General features: G+C 38.3%; 1 protein-coding gene across 1 annotated transcript in view; it reads left to right on the top strand.

Moving 5' to 3' along the window:
• Nucleotides 1–17,948, top strand: part of ANO4 (anoctamin 4) — a 142,961-nt gene that overhangs the window by 56,933 nt on the left and 68,080 nt on the right. Inside the window, exons 4-6 of the mRNA XM_019473288.1 lie at nucleotides 8,691–8,791; nucleotides 12,001–12,045; nucleotides 16,720–16,851. Coding sequence (XP_019328833.1) covers nucleotides 8,691–8,791; nucleotides 12,001–12,045; nucleotides 16,720–16,851 — 278 coding nt within the window. The remainder of the gene's footprint in view (nucleotides 1–8,690; nucleotides 8,792–12,000; nucleotides 12,046–16,719; nucleotides 16,852–17,948) is intronic.

Genomic DNA, 17,948 nt, shown 5'->3' with positions numbered 1-17,948 from the left:
CCTATTCTCACCATCATATTTTGCTTTGGGAAGCACTTCCCTTTCATGTAGTAATGGTGGTGTATCTGAGAGATGGCTGCTCTACCATATGCTTTGGCAGATTTCCAGGACAACTTCCCTTGTAAAATTGTTTACATCCTTTCAAAGCATCAGATCACTTGAGTACTTTGAGTACCTTTAGTAAGACTAAATGTTTAGTAAGACTAAATGAGTGCAATTGCTCAGAAATTCACTATGGCCATCTTACTAAAGGAATGTAACAACTATTTGTATAATGGGGAAGAGGAAAGGGAAAATGGCTTGCTCGTGCCTCTGCCTTCAAATGAACCAGGCAGAAGAGTTTTGCAGCACTGAGTTGAACAATGTGAAATGAATTATCAGAAGACAGCTCCTCAAACTCTTTCCAATTCTAAAAATCCTAGCAGTAAGATAAATAAAGCACAGAAAACTGACATGTGAGTCGAGGGAACACACATTTGAGTCACCCAGACCATCACAGTTGTGAGGAAACTATAACTGGTAGAGTTGTGAGTGATTCACGTTCTTCACATGCATCTTTCCCCTTCATTTAACCGGGTCTTGCATTTTCTTTGGTGCCTTTGCCTTCCTGGAAAATGGGGACCTGCATTAAGTCTGAGAAGGTGTTGTCAGAGTGGTCTTCTGTGACTTCCCCTTTCCTGCAGAGCAGAGGCACATGTGTGTCTTGCCCAACCAGGTATGGTGCAGAGACCCCCCCAGGTGTTGCCAAGTGACTTAGCAGGTATTATAGTCATATCAGCATGGGATAGCACCTGACCTAATCAGCCATGCTAACATGCACGTGCACTAACCCCACTACTCCCTCTACAGCCAGGGCTAACATCTCTGCCTGTAATTCCTCACATTGTGGATATGTAGCTGACTTGAAGAACTCAGGGCTTCATTGCGCCATGTGGACTGAACTAAAGTCTCTCTCCTGATAGTGTCATTTGGAGTAGGCTCTTCCTCAGCCGCGGTCTTGTTGAGTTCACTGGTGTCTCTCTTTAGAAAGAACATTGCGTTACACTGTGAAATACAGAGGTATACAGACTGTAACAGAGAGCTACAGGACAGTTCACTGCATCCTGGAAAGTGTTGATGCTGAAAAGACTTTGGAGTCTAGGCTGATAGTCATATAAGTATTTCTTCTCTTCCTTGATTGTATGAGCTGAGAAACAAGGCTCTGAAGAGAGAGCTGAACAACCCAATAGCTTCATCTTGCTGGAGCATAGGCAGGTGCTCAGAACCTGGGTTGCTGCAAACGCTTCTGCATCCACATCAGAGGTCAGTGGTGGCCTTTCTGTCCAGAGATGCTGTGGTACCCAGAGAGGTTGTGAGGTCTTCATCCATGGAGATATTCAAAAGCCCGCAAACCACCCTAGTTGTCCCTGCTTTGAGCAGGGGTTTGGACTAGATGACCTCTGGATGTCCCTTCCAACCTCTATGATTCTGTGATGCTATGATAAGCAGCTTGTTCAGTTCCTCTAGGTTATTTGTATGCAAAAGCTATAATAAGCCTGCCTGCACATTTTGTGTGTTTGATTGATTATTAAGTTTGTAAAATTAACTGTTGGACAAAAAATAAATGGCCTTTTTCTTTGCCAAAGCAATGTTTCTCCAGTAAGGCTCCAAAAGCAAACATGAATATTTAATAGACAATTCATTAAATGTAAGTTTTTTCTACTTCAAAAAATTATTAGTGAGACATAAATCTGTACTGGAAAAATACTGTTTTTATATTTTACACTTGGGATAAATCACAAGGGAAGCTGCCTGATAAAATGTAGTTAAAATATATAATGTATTTTTAATGGCCTGTGATGCCAAAAGTAAAATATTGTACGTAAGAGACCTTTTTTGGCCCATAGTACAGTCAAAAAGGTTTGATGATCTCAACTATCACTGTATAAAATATTAACATTTTTAATCTAAAATTGCAGCGTATAACTGATGCCTCATGTAAAGAGACAATGTCAAATAATGTGTTCATAAGTAAAAATGCATTATTCTGCTCAGAGATTTTAGCTATCTGCATTTTTAAATCTGCAAATAATTAATTTCACATGTTTATAGTAATTTTCTAGTCCAGAGGAATTAAAAGATGCATCCTATCTGTTTGTCAGATGAAATCCATATGATTAGCTATTTTGTCACAGAAATCTTACCCAGATGGGTCAAACCTGTATTCATTCAGTAGTTACTAATGGGATTATCAAGAAATGTTTTATCGATGCCTCACATTCCCATCAACCTCTTCCATTAAGATGGTCATGCTGCAGGTATTTCTAATCCTTTTCTCTAGGAAGTGGAGTCCAAGTCAGAAGATATTGTTTCCACAGTAGATTTAGTACATCTAAGTTACTTTACTGTGAGATCCATCCTGTCCATCACAAGTGAATTCAGATGACATTAGTTAGAATTAAAGGCATCCTTTCTCATGTTGTTTCTTATTTCAAAGGAATTTTTCTCTCTATTGCAGACCGTAAGCTCATTGTTGCACAGTAAACTTGAGCAATGAGATAGTATTTGCATTTTACTTCTACTCAAGCAACCTACCCTGTTCTTTAAGTTGCCCTCCCACTCACACTTTTTTGTCTACATGAAAGGACATTTGCAAACATTTCCCCTTGTTACTAACTCTGTTCTGTTCCAGCATTGAGATCCTGTCAGCTGCTGCCAGAAATTAAGCACTGTAACAATGACACCTGCTCTGAGTTGGATTAGATGACACATTGCCTGAATGCTGGCAATAGCAGCCACCTGCCTGCATTACTAACTCCACTGGAGCTGAACCTCTGGAAGTATTTTGCAAAGTAAAGATAAAGCTTTACCCCATCATCAAATTTTGTCATGAGATTTCATATAAAAATATTTTTAAATTGTAATCATGTGACTTTGTCTCCTTATATCAAGTTATTCTATATTTTAAATGTCAGTGTCCTCTTATGTCAAAACTGTTTTATTAACAGCTTCCTGTTTATTAGTTAGGGCTTTCTTTTTTTACTCTTATTTTCATTCTTACTGCTTTTGCCCTACAGTTTCTTGAAAGTCAAAAGCTTCTTAAAAATCTTAATTGAAATGTGAGCAGTATATTCCCCTTTTTCACTAAACCTGTACTTTGATTGAAAGTATATACGTGAAAGATATTGGCGCTATTATTTACTAGATTCCTCTTATCCATGAACGTGGAGGTTAATGCTTGTGAGTTTGTAATATTTTCCCTGAAACTGGACATATATTGACAGTATCTAAGAAATTACCCAGTGGTAATGTATGCACTTTTGAAAAGTATTGGCAGCACATTACTGCTGCTTTTCCAGTTCTATGGAATTACCCTTGTGAATTTACATTTACTTTGGTTTTGCAGAGGAAGAATGGTTTAATCAACTAAAATTTGCTGGGTTTTGTTTTTCCACTTAATTCACTCCACATGGCAAATCAATCTGTGCTGTTAACATAACAGAGTAATTCTCAAAACAGTGGAACCTGTAGCAGTTACTATTTACTACTCTGTACTCAGACGTCATACGGAGCTTGAATATAGAGAGAATTGTTACTAGAGGGAGGATGTTGATTTTCTCTCCTTTTCTGTCTTTTCCTGTGTTATGGTCTTAACAGAAATAAGCTATGTTTGCCAGAAATTAAAGCACTGTTCCCATTCTGGCTTTTTAACTTGTCTTGCGGGGTCTTGCTAAAGTAGGCAAGATTTGATTCTGGTTGCTGGATCTGTTTCAAAATCTTATTTATCTCCTTTTACTTTTATGAGGAAGGCTTTAAAAGGTGAGGAGAGCCCCAGTCTTGAGTATTTTTCTCTTAATGATGATAGGGAAAACACCTTAATGGTAAATCTTGATTTCTTTTCCCTATTGATATGCATACATAAATGAGAGCATTGTTTTTTTGTAGTTGCCTGCCTAGTAGCCTCAAGGCAAATAAACAATTACACCATTCAATTGGAGACACTGTAATTTTATCCTTCTTAAGGTTATATGCTGTGAATCTCTTTTCTCAACTTTCTTAACTTTTAGACTCAAGAAATGCTTGTTTTAAGGTGAGTCCTACAGTTGTTTTGGTCTTGAAATGACTTGACAATGTTCTTGAAAATGAACCAAAAAAAGTCTTTGTTGGAGGAGGATGTTCAAGAGGGTATTTGACAAAAGACACTAATCTCCAGCCTTGATCCTGAAAGACAGCGTGCAAATACAGCAAAGTGTGGGCTTTTCAAGAGACGTTCAGTGTCAGCATAACTTTGCTTCCATTCAGACTAACAATGATAACTTCAGAACACGCAGAGTCAGGTCAATAGTGAATATATATATATTTAAATCCTGCCATCAAAAGGAGTTAGAATGCCTGCAGGAGTACGTGTGAGTTTAGTAGCCAGGACTTAAATTAAACAGCAGTTAACAGCACTCTGTGCCACTTTCAGGAGAATAAGAACCTGCCCTTTACAAGTTTTCCTTGGCCTAGCTGATGACTGTAATTTACCAAAGCAGGTGTTTATGCTTTTGGAGTTATGTAAGTGGCCCCTACTTTAGTCTCTTCCACTTGTTGTTACATAGTGATACTGGAGAAGAATATGGTGCTTAGTTTTTAAGTATGTTTGTGGTTGATTTGTTTTCTTTGGAAATACAATGTCTGTATAAACTTAATGGTAAAAGAGAAAGGTAGTCTTGCCAGAACATGCAAGTCTATAATATGTGGGCCTATAGTACTGCCTGTATTCTAGGATTGGCAGCAATGATATGGTACTAAAGTGATTTGTCAGTGAAGCCAGAAAGTTTGGGAATTAATGAATATCTCTGATACAGAGAGATGGGCTATAGAAACTTGTGATTATCAAATACTGATCTAATATTTTCAAGAATTAAGGAATATGATTTCCAGCTGGAAAAGGGGGTTGGGGAATGGAAAGAAGAAGGAGGGAAAAATTACAGCTTGTGAAAAATAGTAGATTAATGGCACTGAAGACTGAAACTCATTGTATATTGACTATCTGTAAACAAGACTCTGGTGATCTGAATTCTACCATACAGACCAGTTTTGAAGATGAGGGTTCAATTAAACTAAATACACCTTGCTAGTGCTTCTCAATCGGAATAATAATTAAAAAAAAGTTCTTGTAAGAAACAAGTTGTTTTATAAAGAATGCCATCTTTGCACTGAACATTTTGAATTTTCATGTCTAGAAACTTGTCGTTTTCAATCAACATTTCTCTGGATAAGAGTACAGTTCTTTCATAGGAAATACTCTTTTCTCCAACCAGTTTCAGTAAGTGGGTTGCCCAGAGGCTGTGAAATCTCTGCCTGTGAAGGTATTCAGGACAAGCCCCTGAGCCACCTGATCTAAGTTGGCCCTGCTTTAGCTAGAGAGATCCCAGATGACCCCTAGAGGTCCCTTCCAACCTAAATTAGTCTGTGATTCTCTGATTCTGATAAGTCTCTTGTCACACTGGGTTTGCACTGCTCTGAAGACCAGCAAGAATGTTATTACTGACCAGAAGAAAATCTGTTTTGCTATGGATAGTCCTCCTCAAGAAATCAGTTTGAAACAACCAATTTATTTGAACGTTGGTGTCCTGTCAGTTATCATATGGCGATAACTCTATGGGCACTGGTGCCACAGGTCAGTTCCAAACACTTACTCCATTTTTGTGTTTGCAAAGTGTTTTATCTCATTGTCTGTCCCCTTAAGTCCTCTGTCTTCCTTTCTTCATCATCTAGACATCACTTTCTAGCAGATTGCTCATGTCAATAGTCACCTTATTTAAATTTCCAAGGGGAGCAATGTTGCATTGATTTTTGTTTGCATGTTCCCATAATGCGAAGTTGAGTTTTCTTCTCCAAACCATTTAATGAGCCAAGACTTAAAAGTCATTTACAAAAGAAGAATGCTCTTCTCTCAATGAAAGATTTAGAAGCTGAAGGATACTGTGTCTAAATACTAATCTAACAAAGAGAGTTTAGCAGATTCCATTCACTAAAGTATTTTTGTAACTAAGATGGTGTTCTTGATTTTTTTCTTTTTTCAGGTATTTTGATTGGCTATTTTCTCCTTAGATTAAGAGAATGTGACATTGCATTTTATTATTCTTCCATCTGGATTTGTTCTTCTCTTTCCAGTCTTGTTTTTCTCAGGATTTCTTAGTGCTTTCCTTTACAAACACTTAACATGAGCAAACCCAAGAGAAATGGATTTCCATATTAATAATTTAGCATTATTATCTCTTTCTTCTGAAAATAACTGAACCTCCCAAATGTATTTTGGTTAGATCTTCTGTTGACAAAGCTGATAAAATAACATTACAAGATACTGAGTAAAAAATATTCTTTAAACATCTGTATGTATGTTTGTGATAACTATATGGAAGTTTTTTGTGTCTCTGTGTGAAAACATGTAACACATAAGAAATCAAATTTAGATGAAGACAGTGTTCACTTGTGAAACAGCATCTCTACAAGTCATGTTACTGTGGCTGCCATATCTAGTATGGCTTAAACTGCAATGTGCTGGAAAATGCCTATAGGCTTCCTGTTTAACAGCCATCACTGATTTTACAGGCTGTTTTTAATAAATTTCCTCCATTGCTCAAATTTTATTGGTGTGTCAGGACATAGTTTCCTTCTGTATATTAGGCTTATTAGACGGTTCTTCTGAGTTTTGGTGGTGTTTTTTTTTTAATCCAAGTTGTTTATGTCAAAATTGCCAGTCCACTGCTGACTTGACTTAACCTCATCTTTGAGAGAGTAATTTGCAGGAAATTTTTAGAGTAGCAGTACTTAGTCTTGGTTTTGTGGTATCTACTTGCTAAAGTCTCATGGGAAAATATAAGATAATTTGTGAAATGTACCTATGAACAAAAACATCATTAGAGGCCTGATTTAGAATCCATAAAAGTCAATGGAAAGAGTACAACTGAATTCATTGTCTCTGAAACAAGTCTCGTGGGGGCATTTTGTTGCTGTTGTATCATTTCATGTTGAAATATTTTTCAGAAAGTCATCAGCAAAAGAACAGCAAGATTTTTTTCTGAAGTTTTTAATACCAGAAAGTCACTTGTTCCATTATGCGCTAAATCCATTTTTTCATGCAGCTCAGCAGTACTTTGGGTACTAATATTTCTCTGTGTCCATTTTTGAGGATTCCACTATTCTTTTTGTTTAAAAAAAAATGTTAACTCTGTAGTGTCTGGGTTGGTTTTTTTTTCTTTTTTTTTCCTGTGCTAAAGAAAATCATATATATGTATCTTAACTGTTGGAGCTTTCATTCCTATCACTTCACAAACTAATAATAACGTTCTAGCTACTCTAAGGACATGAACATGTTATAGCAGTTTCAGTAATTTCAGCATCTATCAGGATAGTGGAGGGAAGAATCAAATAGGCATCAAAAGTACAAATGTCAGCCTCCCACCCATATAGTCACTGTAGCTTCCAGATAAACAATACTGGATTTAAGAACTCCCAATAAGTTGTATTAACCAAGAATTAATGTGAGAAACATTGAATATAATACAATGTCTAAAAAACTAGGAAATCATCCCTAAAGCCAAATAACAATTTTGTTGCCTGGTTTTCTTAGTCTCACTTCCCTTTTCTCATACCCTTACCCATTTCCTGGGTATTCCTCGAACTCAGCCTGTAGTAGTTGTCCCTGTTAATGTGATCCATTTAGTTGTCTAAAGCTGTATTATATGCAATTTTATGAGAATTTCATTGATTTCCATTAGAATTTGAACAATTCATCTTCCAGTATTAACATGTGGCTGTCTGAGTTCTCACGTCAGCTTCAGCCGACCCTGCTGTAGCTTTCTTACAAAGTACTATTTCTCCTGAGTGCAAACAGAGCTAAAATTCTCCCCTTCTCCTCTTTACTGCATATTCTCTGTTCCTCACCAGACAGCCTTCTTTTAAGTAACAGCCATTCTGGTGCGAATACCTTATGTAAAGCTCTTTCCATGCTACATACAACCCATAGAAAAGAAGATGGGAGCACTGCAAAGAGATCTTGCTGGCATAGTCATGGCCCTCCACCTTCCTGGGCAACAAATCTGTAAAATACTATGTTGTGGGCAGCATCAGATTTCCTTTTTCCCACTGGCTTCAGTTCTAACATTCAGAATTCACATGGCCAAGAGTGAAGCTGGAAGAAGGGAAGCTGGAGACCATGGCTCTGTAGCTGGGACTTCATTATTTGTCCATGTGGGGCAGCAACAATGAGACCACACTGTCATACAAACTTTTCTTGATTGCCAGATGGGTCTCCACACATCTGCACTTTTGTGTGAATGCCAGAAACCAGAATCAGATCACATTTTGCTTTTAGCTGAAGTTCAGGACCAAGCTTCCAGACCTAGATTTACTCACCAACCTTATTCCCACCCCACACTTGGGTAACCCACAACCGTACATCAGCCTCCCCTCCATGTCCTCCTTTCCATGAGAAGGAAATGCATGTGCAGGCCAGAAGGGAGTCACAGCATGGCCTTCAGGAAACCAGAAGGAAAATAAGTTGACAAAATACTGATAGAACTACATGTGCTTGAGGAAGAATCAGGAAGAGGGAGGGGTGGCACAAGACCAGAAAAAGAGTTATTGACCACCAACCACAGGTTCTTTCTTTTTCATTTGAAAAAGTAAGCCCTGGTGGCTGTTTTGTTTTTCTTTTGCAGTCGTCTCTAACAAACAGCGACATCATCTTTGTGAAGTTGCATGCCCCTTGGGAGGTCCTGGGCAAATATGCTGAACTAATGAATGTAAGAATGCCTTTCAGGTAGGTGTAGTTGTGTTTTGTCTCAACCTCCAAAGTCACACTATACTGTAAAGATAATGTAATAATAACACCAAAATGCACTGGGAAAAGCTCTTCTATAAGATACCACACATCTTCAGAAAATATAAATGGAGTACCTTAGATACCATATTCATTGCTGTTTCTTGTTAATGCCTGCAATTTCAGTACAATACTGGTTTGAAATTAAGGCACGCTGTAGCAGTGCAGCTGTTTTCATGGGGTATTCTATCCTTAGGCCCTTTAACCCCTTCAATGCTGGAGCCCCCTGCATACTTGTGCGCTGCTGTTTTTTAAATGGACATTTCATTGAAATCAATGGGAGGTCAAGAAGATCCAGGTACGTAAGGCAGCACAGAAGGTGCATGTCTGTTGGACGTATCTGGTATGTTCAGCACCTGTAAATTGCTTATATAGAGTGTAATTATGGAAATACAGATTATAAATAAGTATCCGATCTAACAGGAGAACAATTCAGACTATAAATACTTTTTTCTGTGGAGAAAGTAAAGAACTTATATTAAATGCTACTGATAACCAAATTCACTCCACATTGTCATTCGGATTATTTTTATTGTTTATTTAATATTATTTGCATGTTGGGCTATGAAATTTTCTATGTAAAAATATCGATTTTACTCTGCTGGTTATCAGAACTGTTAAAATAGCATAAAGACTTCCACTGGAACTGACCAAAACCAATGAACTGATAGGTCTTGATTCTTCTTTAAATTAGCAGGGTTTATAGATGCATAACTCCATTGATTTTAATGGAATTACTCCTGAGCAAGAAAAGGATCAGACCCAGAATATGCAACTAGTGAGTTGGTGTCCTTTGTAGGATTTCTATTCCTGTTTTTTTCTTACTTAAGGATGAAAAATGCCTCTGATAGGAGACAAGCTGTAGCAGTACAGAACTTGATAGGAAAAATGGATATGAATTAAGGACAAAATTGCAGGCTTATTCTGTATGTATTTTGGTTTTCATTTTCACAGCAAATCTTCAACTGTTCTTTCTTGTGCTTTTAGTGATAAAGAGAAAAATATAAAAGCTATCACAAGTCATTGTGAGATATTCATATTCTTTTAAAAAAGTGTTCTAGCCATAGAAACAATGGGCTGGGCCAAAAGTGTACCTCCTTTGACTTCTGTGGCATTCCTTGAGATGAACCTGCCCCAGTAGGAGGAGAAGGTCTCTTGATTAAGAAATACACCAGGAACTCAGATTTTAGTCACTGTGAGCAGCTTGTTCTTTCCTGATCTGAAGTCCCTTTTTTGAAATCTATCTCTCAGCAGATAGCAAAGTAGATGCCATACAGATTATATAGAAAGCATCGAAAATACTAAAGGTTTCTTGACTTGCTTCAGGGCCACGGCTTCATTCTTTCCACGTCCACAGAGAGAGAATTATTACAGTATTGTTAAGAGGAAATCATGGTGATTTACTAACATCTGCTGGGCAGGCTCTTAAATTTTATTTTAAGAGCAACCATACTGTTTACCATTTAAAAACAAGGACCAGCATTTTACAAAATGTCCACTAGGCTAGACTGCCTGTTTCCAGGTGCCCTTGTCTGACCCCTTTTTTTAAGGGCTGCTGATTGCTTACAGCTCCTGATATTTTAGGTTAGAATTGTCCAAGGCCCACACATCAGTGAATAAAATCCTTGCTGTTTCAAAGCAGGGGTGCCAAAACAGTGGATGCCTCTGAATATTTGAAGCAAAACCAAGAAGTGGATGGCATCTTTAGAAACACTTATCTTTGACCCTTCTCTACTCCTGCCGAGTAAATAACACTATCTTGTGGAGGAGTTGGCCAAAGGAGGCTGGCCAACATGAAATTGTTTTGAAAATTTCACTTCACCGGCACAATATGGGCACTGATAACAAAACTAATGTCAAAATATTATGTGTTATTTAAATTCTAAGTTCTGAAAATGAACCTGGAATTCTAACCAGGTTTTTTTTCTATAGTTTAGAAGGCATCAGTGCTGTCTTATTTTAGAAAGGTCCCAACCATGCTTGCTTCCGAGGCACTAACAGCATTCCTACAGTACATTTAATATACACAAATATTCAGAATGAAAAGTGTGGTGTGAGCCCTTCATTTTCCAGAAGTGGTACAGTTCAGCGTTACACCACGGAACCTCTCAGAATATACAGAATATACAGAAACCACCTTGAGTTAACAATGACCTCCAGCGGTCATTGAAACCAGAGTCCAGGCAGGCACCCAAATCTTCCAGTAAGGACTATCAGCCCCAAACCTACACCTAAAAGCCCTCAGATTTTCTTAACTCTTATGAAGATGTGATCTTTCTGCTGAAGATGATGAGTCGAATCCCGACAGCTGTGGTGTTATAGGCACATATGAGGAGAACAAGAGCTGCCAGCAGCAGAGTGGGACAGGAGGTGGACTCCCCGTTCCGGATCCACACAGGATGGTTAGGGGACCGCTCCGCCTGCCCACCCCAGGCAACGTGAGCCCTACGGGGCGGGTCAGGAAGCAGGCCAAGAGTGTGGTCAGCATGTGTCTGCTCATGCATGTTTGTCTGCTCACTGGTTCCCCACACGCACTCCCACACAGCTTATTGCACTGACAGCAGAAATCAGCTGTGCCTGTATGAGGGGCAGAGGGAGTGGCTGCATACCTGGGGGAGGGTGGCGAGCACATGTTCATTTGCTTGTGTAGCCTATATTCTGTTTCAAGGGATGTTACCCCAACAGCAAGCACTGGTCCCGCTTGGTACTGCATGTGTTATGGCATATTGCAGCATCAGGTACCACTTTCCTGGCTTTTCTAAGTGATTCCCCTTGTGTTTCACCAAATGCAGTTTTAGTAATTCACTAGTGGATATGAGATAATTTATCCATATTTGTATCACGCCTATAAAATTCCTGCAACAGTTTATGGACTTCTTTGAAATAAAAACATCTTTGGGTCCCTGTCTTTCACACATGACAAGTAGCAGAAAAAGAGAAGACAATGGGAAAACGATGACCTTCTTGCAATTCAAACGTCACCAGAGTCTGTGTGGCTTCCTGTGACAGTTCTGTTAATCTCTCTTTTAGTCTCTTCCTCCACCTCTTACAGGCTTCTGTCTTCAATCTCCTTTCCTTCCTTGCTAGTTCATACTGTAACTGACGATGGGTTTTCTTCTCGACTGGCTTCATTTTTGCTGTTCTTCCAGGAGAAAAATCTATTACCTGCACCGCCGATACAAGTTCATGAATAGGTGAGTACAATTCTTATGCCGGTCCAGTTTATGTTTATTTGGACCCAATAACAAAAATAATGGTTAAGGCCAAGCTGGAAAGAAAAGTTTATTAGCTGTGTTTGCAGGAAGGGTGGAGGGAGTGATTACACAGTAGGACATCTGCAAAAACAAATACAGAAGTCACATTTTTAAGGCATCTGCCATGTGAAATAGGCAATTCATTTTATCAGTGTTGCCTTTTTTAGGAATAAGGAAATATTTTTCAATTGATGGAGTCTTTTAAAGAAGAATAAGTGCATTTGTTAGTGCAAACACTGTATCTCTTTCTTTTCAGGTAGCTCATTAGGGAGTTTCTTGGGGTTAAAATACCACAGTTACGGCTTTTTTTTCATTTCCATGCACCTTACTTACTTGTAATAGTGATGGCATTATTTATTTATTGCTTCCTCTGTGAGGATGCTTAGTACTTTGTTGGTAGATAGGAAGGCAATGAACCAAGTTTATCTCTGGTATAACATTATTGAGCTTGAGAGATGAGTATTTTTCAAGAATCTTTGAAGTGCTTTCACTCAATTATTAAATATCTTTAAGTTTATGTTTTATGCCTGACTTAATGCAATGAAAAACTTTCAGTGCTGCAGTTTGCATTTTCTTTTTGATATCTTGGACAATTAAATGAAAATGTCTCCAAAAAGCCTAAAAAATATACAGGCTTGGCAAAGACCAGATCATAATGTTGGCATTTAATGCCACAGTGCTGTTGATGGAATTTTCGAAAGGGTGTAGTGTTTGATTTACTGCCTCTCTTTGAGGTCAGTGGAAAAACTCCCGTGAACCTCTGAGAGAGAAGAATTAGCTTTGAAAAATCTGCATTTTGGAGTAAACAGCTGTATCACTCTGCAGCTAATGTCAGCAGATGAACATCCATGGGAAAATAAATCATATATTATCACTCTGCTGTATGAGCATGTTAAAAAGCATTTTATATATTAAATTCCATCACTCAGTACTGGTGACTTGAGAGTACCATCATTGATCTCACGTTACAGTATTTGCTTCTTTATATTAGTAAGGACCAAATGGGCTCTTTGTGGAGTTCAGACATTTTTACCTAGTTGGCACAGGCTCATAGACACACAATTCTTCTAAAGCTTGGTGATGCTCCCCACTTTCCATTCCCACCTTATAATACATACTATAGCGCCTGTTAACTTTGGAATTTGTCTTGATTTTATTTAAGACATGGCTGCTTTGATGAAAGCAATAGATTAAAAGGAAGGAGTAGATGAAGATTCTAACATTCATATGTGGTGTATGAAATTTTGCTTTACATTCATTTTCTTATGAGTCAGGATGCGATTTGAAGTCAGTATGGGAAGAGGTATGATCTTTTTATGGTATTTTAGTTCCTGAGTGATGACAACACTTGGCTAAATTCTATTTTTATGTTCAGGTCTATAAATAGCTACTTGAAGCGGAAAAGCTATAACTGAATAGTCCCAGTGGAAAAAAAGAAAACATATTCAGCTTTATTTTCATTTATGTGAAACTCAGATATACAGCTTCAATAAAAGTATCTATTTCTTCTACTCCTAGTTCAGTGAAGATTATAAGTAACTGAAGCCTTTGTCCATTTTTTTTGAGCTAAGCCAAACATTATAATGACATTCAAGCAAAATTTATTTTAAAGAGAACTTTTGTTACTAAGTAAAGCCCAGAGCAAGTCACTTGCAACTTGTCAATCTGACTTGAATTGTCTCTCTGAAAAATTCTAGTGATCCCAAAATTTCAAATAACAAAACTCTCCTCATATATTCTGGAGAAAAGGAAGGCTATCAGGTACCTGTACAGTACCTAGAACTCTACCTGCATTGTGGTTAAAAACTAAACTAAGACAATATCTAGCACTGCAATATGCGTTAAGCTCTATCAAAGCTGAGCCAGAGATAAAAAACAGTCTTGATTCAAAACATTTGTTTTTCCTAACTTCCTCTTTCCTTTGAAAAAATGATTCTGTCGCTGCCCCACTTCCTAGTGAGAAACCAGTTTCTTTGAAATTATTTGAGAAACCCTTTGCGTGAGTTAAGCACAATATGTATCTTCAGAAAGAGGATACTGTGTAAAGACTAGACCTGGAGAGCAGGGCCAGGATTGAAGTGGAAGAAACTCTGTCTTTGAGACACTATGTGAATTAAGACAAAGAATTTTTGCCATGTGAGGCTAACAAGTGTTTTTAAAGAAGGAATTTAAGAAGGATATTATCATCAGATCTTCAGGGAACACCGTTTCAGTCGAGTATATAAGCTTCTCCATAAGGGAAGGTGAGGCATGGGTTAGCCTTGAAGAAGCGATAAAACATGGTAGATTTTTAACACTGTGTCTGTGTTTCTTAGCACCAACACTACTCTTTCACCTTTTCTTTCGAGAGATACTCCTGTAGAGTATAAAGCCTGCACTACTGGCTGATGGAACTGCTGGAGTGGCCTGGAGGCAATTTAAGAGTTTGGTCATTTTTCTTTTCCAAGGAGATAACTAGTTTTTTTTTCCCTAGGGCTGGCTTTCCTGTACTGGAAACTGTACTGTTCTGGGCCTTGCAGAAAGGCTTTGAAACCTTTTCAGACCTGTTTGCCAGCAGGGAAGGAGTGGGCTCACTGAGCATGCCAAGTAATCTGAGCCTTGGGAATGGCAAACCAGTCAAATTCTGGGTACACTCAGTGAGAAGCCAACATGAATAATGCATTGCTCTTAAGTGGGGAAAGCACTCTGTGTGTGCTGTGCGTGCATGCATGGTGTGATAAACCTGCAGCACACATATCTCAAATGTGCACATTGACTTGCAGGATGAATGGGAAAGGATTGCGGATTAGCAAGAGTGTTAATAGCTTAGAGAATTCAAATTATTTTAGTCAACAAATAAGCATGGAATAGGATATTTAGACAACCTGCCTCATTCCTCTTCCCTTTTCCATACCCAGAATCACTAAGCCTGCCAAACATACAGTAATGCAGAGCTTGTGGCCTTTACAGAGGGAAAACTGGAGGCTGAGAGAGGGAATCCCCCTGGAGACAACTTACTTTTCCCTTGTTGTTCCTATCAGTGTCTGCACAGACTAGCTCAAGGCAGTCAGGTTGGATGCTGTAACTGAAGAGTTACAGTTGGTCAGGCCCTTTACAGCGCTGGAATCTGACGTCTTGCCTGCACTCAGGCACAGACATTTGCAAGCCACCTCCTCCCGTACTCTGAACTGCTGGGCCAGTGCAAACACTGCCCATGAAGAGTTTATGATTAATTTAGTGTAAGTCTTATGTTATGTTCACATACATATTCCAGTTCTTCCAAACAGTCCTGATGGTAAATTTGCCCCCTTGCCATGGTATTCCCAGAATGGGAATACACAAATGGTACCAGAACAAGTAGAGCTAATTTGTTTACAATTTTTAAATGTGCCCATGTTTAAAAATTAGCATTAGCTTTCTTATCCAGGATAAAAATACCTGATGGGAGAAGGTTGAATATTTTAGGAAATATTATATGTATTTTAAATGAAAGTATGTAATAATTTCATGTCACTTTCCCCCACACTCAGCTGCTTGGGTATGGATTGCCCTCCCTCAAAGTGACTGTGCAGAGCTCACAGCATTTGCTGGTCATAGAGTTATTGCAATGACTTCTATAGAAAGAAAAAAAACAACTACATTTCCAGGCCTTGAGCTTCATCCAGAACTGGACTTAAAGTTCAAAGGATGTCGATTCATGCCCTTTAGCTTCACTCCTGGAAAGATTCATCTCCTGACTGAAGTATGTGCATAGTCCGTAATTTGTAGCCTATGATTTTTGCAGGCAGGGATCACTGATTAGGACTTGAAGGTGTTAGGAACTTCTGAGAGAGTAGGACTCATTGTGCCAGACATGTCTCATCTTTCTCATGTGTTTTTCATTATAACATTTTCATTTGGATTTGAATTTGGTTTAGATTGTCTTCTCCAGTCAGCTCTGATTCTTCCCTTTCCCTTCATTTCAGTGTGCATCTTTGCATGAGTGCACTTGCAGTTAGATCTGCCCTTTCTCCAGCTTGATCTTAGTTTGCTTTCACCTTCTAAATATAAGAATCTGCATAGCAGTCACCTGTTAATCTATACGCTGAGCGTTCTGGTTTCATGGAGGTTGTAGTATTGCAAGACACTACAATTGAATCAAATGAACAAAGTAGCCTATTTTTTATAGCATCAATTGTGAGATAAGAATCTGTATGGAGAGCAGTAAAGGGATGCAACTTGCTGGGGTTTAGCTGCCAAAGCTCTCTGTCACAGTCTCTGCTGTTCTAATGTTTATATGTCCAAAGTCTAATGTGTCAATTAAGCCTGAAATTTAAACTAACTGAAAAGCTGAGAAATAAAGGTTTAGAAAGTTGCCAAGAGCTTACTGAGCTTAATAAGATTTATAGCATCATGTACCATCAGCATTGTTTTTCTGTTCAGACAAAATAAGATGCTCCTCTGCTGAAAGCTGGTTATTAATAATCAAGTTCAGCATGTATAATTTGGTCTGCCTAGAAAAAGTCAAAAGACATTACATATTTTCTAGTTGTAAATATTAAGTGGCCTAGTTTGCCAGCATGTGTTCTTTGTAAGTGCTCTGTAATGTAATGAAAAAACACTATCTCAAATGCTCACACTTTTTATGTGCTGCAGGATCGAGAAACAAATAAGCAGGTTTCGAGGATGGTTACCTAGAAAGCCAATGAAACTGGACAAGGAGACACTGCCAGATCTGGAGGAGAATGACTGCTATACTGCTCCATTCAGCCAACAAAGGATCCATCAGTGAGTATTTTATTATAACTTAATTACAAGATCAAAACTTTTCCTTCTGGATTCACCCTGAAAAAAAATCAATTTCTTAGTTCATGTATTAAAGACTAGTGCCTTCAAATTAGTTCTTTGTCACAAAAAGGGAAAGATAGAGTCCTGAGGGAGCATAAAGTCTGTCTACATTTCTAATAATTAAAGGTCCAGCTCAAAGCTAAAGGAAATCAATGGAAAAGTTCCTTTTAATTCACTGGAATTTCAATTACATCACTAAAGTAAACAAATGGCTAATTCTCTCTTGGGTCAGAATTGCAGTTGTTCTTTGTCACGTAATGATGTGATTAAAACTTCTTTTTCAGCATTTCTATATCTTTAGCATAATCAAAATTAGTCCTTCTAACACTGATGGTCAAAATAAACTGATACTGCGTTTCATTCCTAGTTAACGACTGTAGAACAAACAGAACTCAAAAGAAAGCAGAGAATGTCGTTTTGTTTGTATTTCTCTGTCTTTTACTTTTATGGAAGCAAAACTGCTTGCAAAATGCCAGTGTTAAGACCTATCAGTGACACTTGTCCAAGCATATCAATGGCACCAGTGTTGCACCAATGTCACGAGAGAAATCATTTGACTACTAGAAGCCTTTATTCACTTGCAAAATGCAAAACAGAAAAAGCCCATGTGACTTTCAGACCCCGTGTTGAGTTTCAGGGCTGTCAAATTTTGGAGAAAGATGGTGTCTTATGGGTAGTTACAGTGTTTGTGATAAGGGAAACAGACATTGACTAACTGAGAACAAAATCACAAAGAATAGGCAGCACTGAACAGGGTACTAACAGAAGACACAATGAATTACAGGCAGCTCAAAGTCTAAAAATCTGAAATATGTGATTTTATTCAGGAAGAAGCCAAGTTGATGTAATGCTCTTAAATGCCTCACTTTGGATGAACAATTCTTCAGGGACTGGATTTATTAGCTGCAATAGGAATGAGTAAAACAAACCTCCTCTGCCATAATGCCCTCTGCCATTATGGGGAACAGAATGAAGCCCCCATAATCCAAGGGAAAATGGTTAGCGACCTGCTACACCGCTTAGATGCACACAAATCT

This window comes from Aptenodytes forsteri, unplaced genomic scaffold (genome assembly GCF_000699145.1).
Source record: "Aptenodytes forsteri isolate BGI_AS27 unplaced genomic scaffold, ASM69914v1 Scaffold60, whole genome shotgun sequence".
In the NCBI taxonomy this organism is placed as follows: domain Eukaryota; kingdom Metazoa; phylum Chordata; class Aves; order Sphenisciformes; family Spheniscidae; genus Aptenodytes; species Aptenodytes forsteri.
The sequence above is the reverse complement of the archived record's forward strand: the minus strand, read 5'-3'. Positions and strand labels throughout refer to the sequence as shown.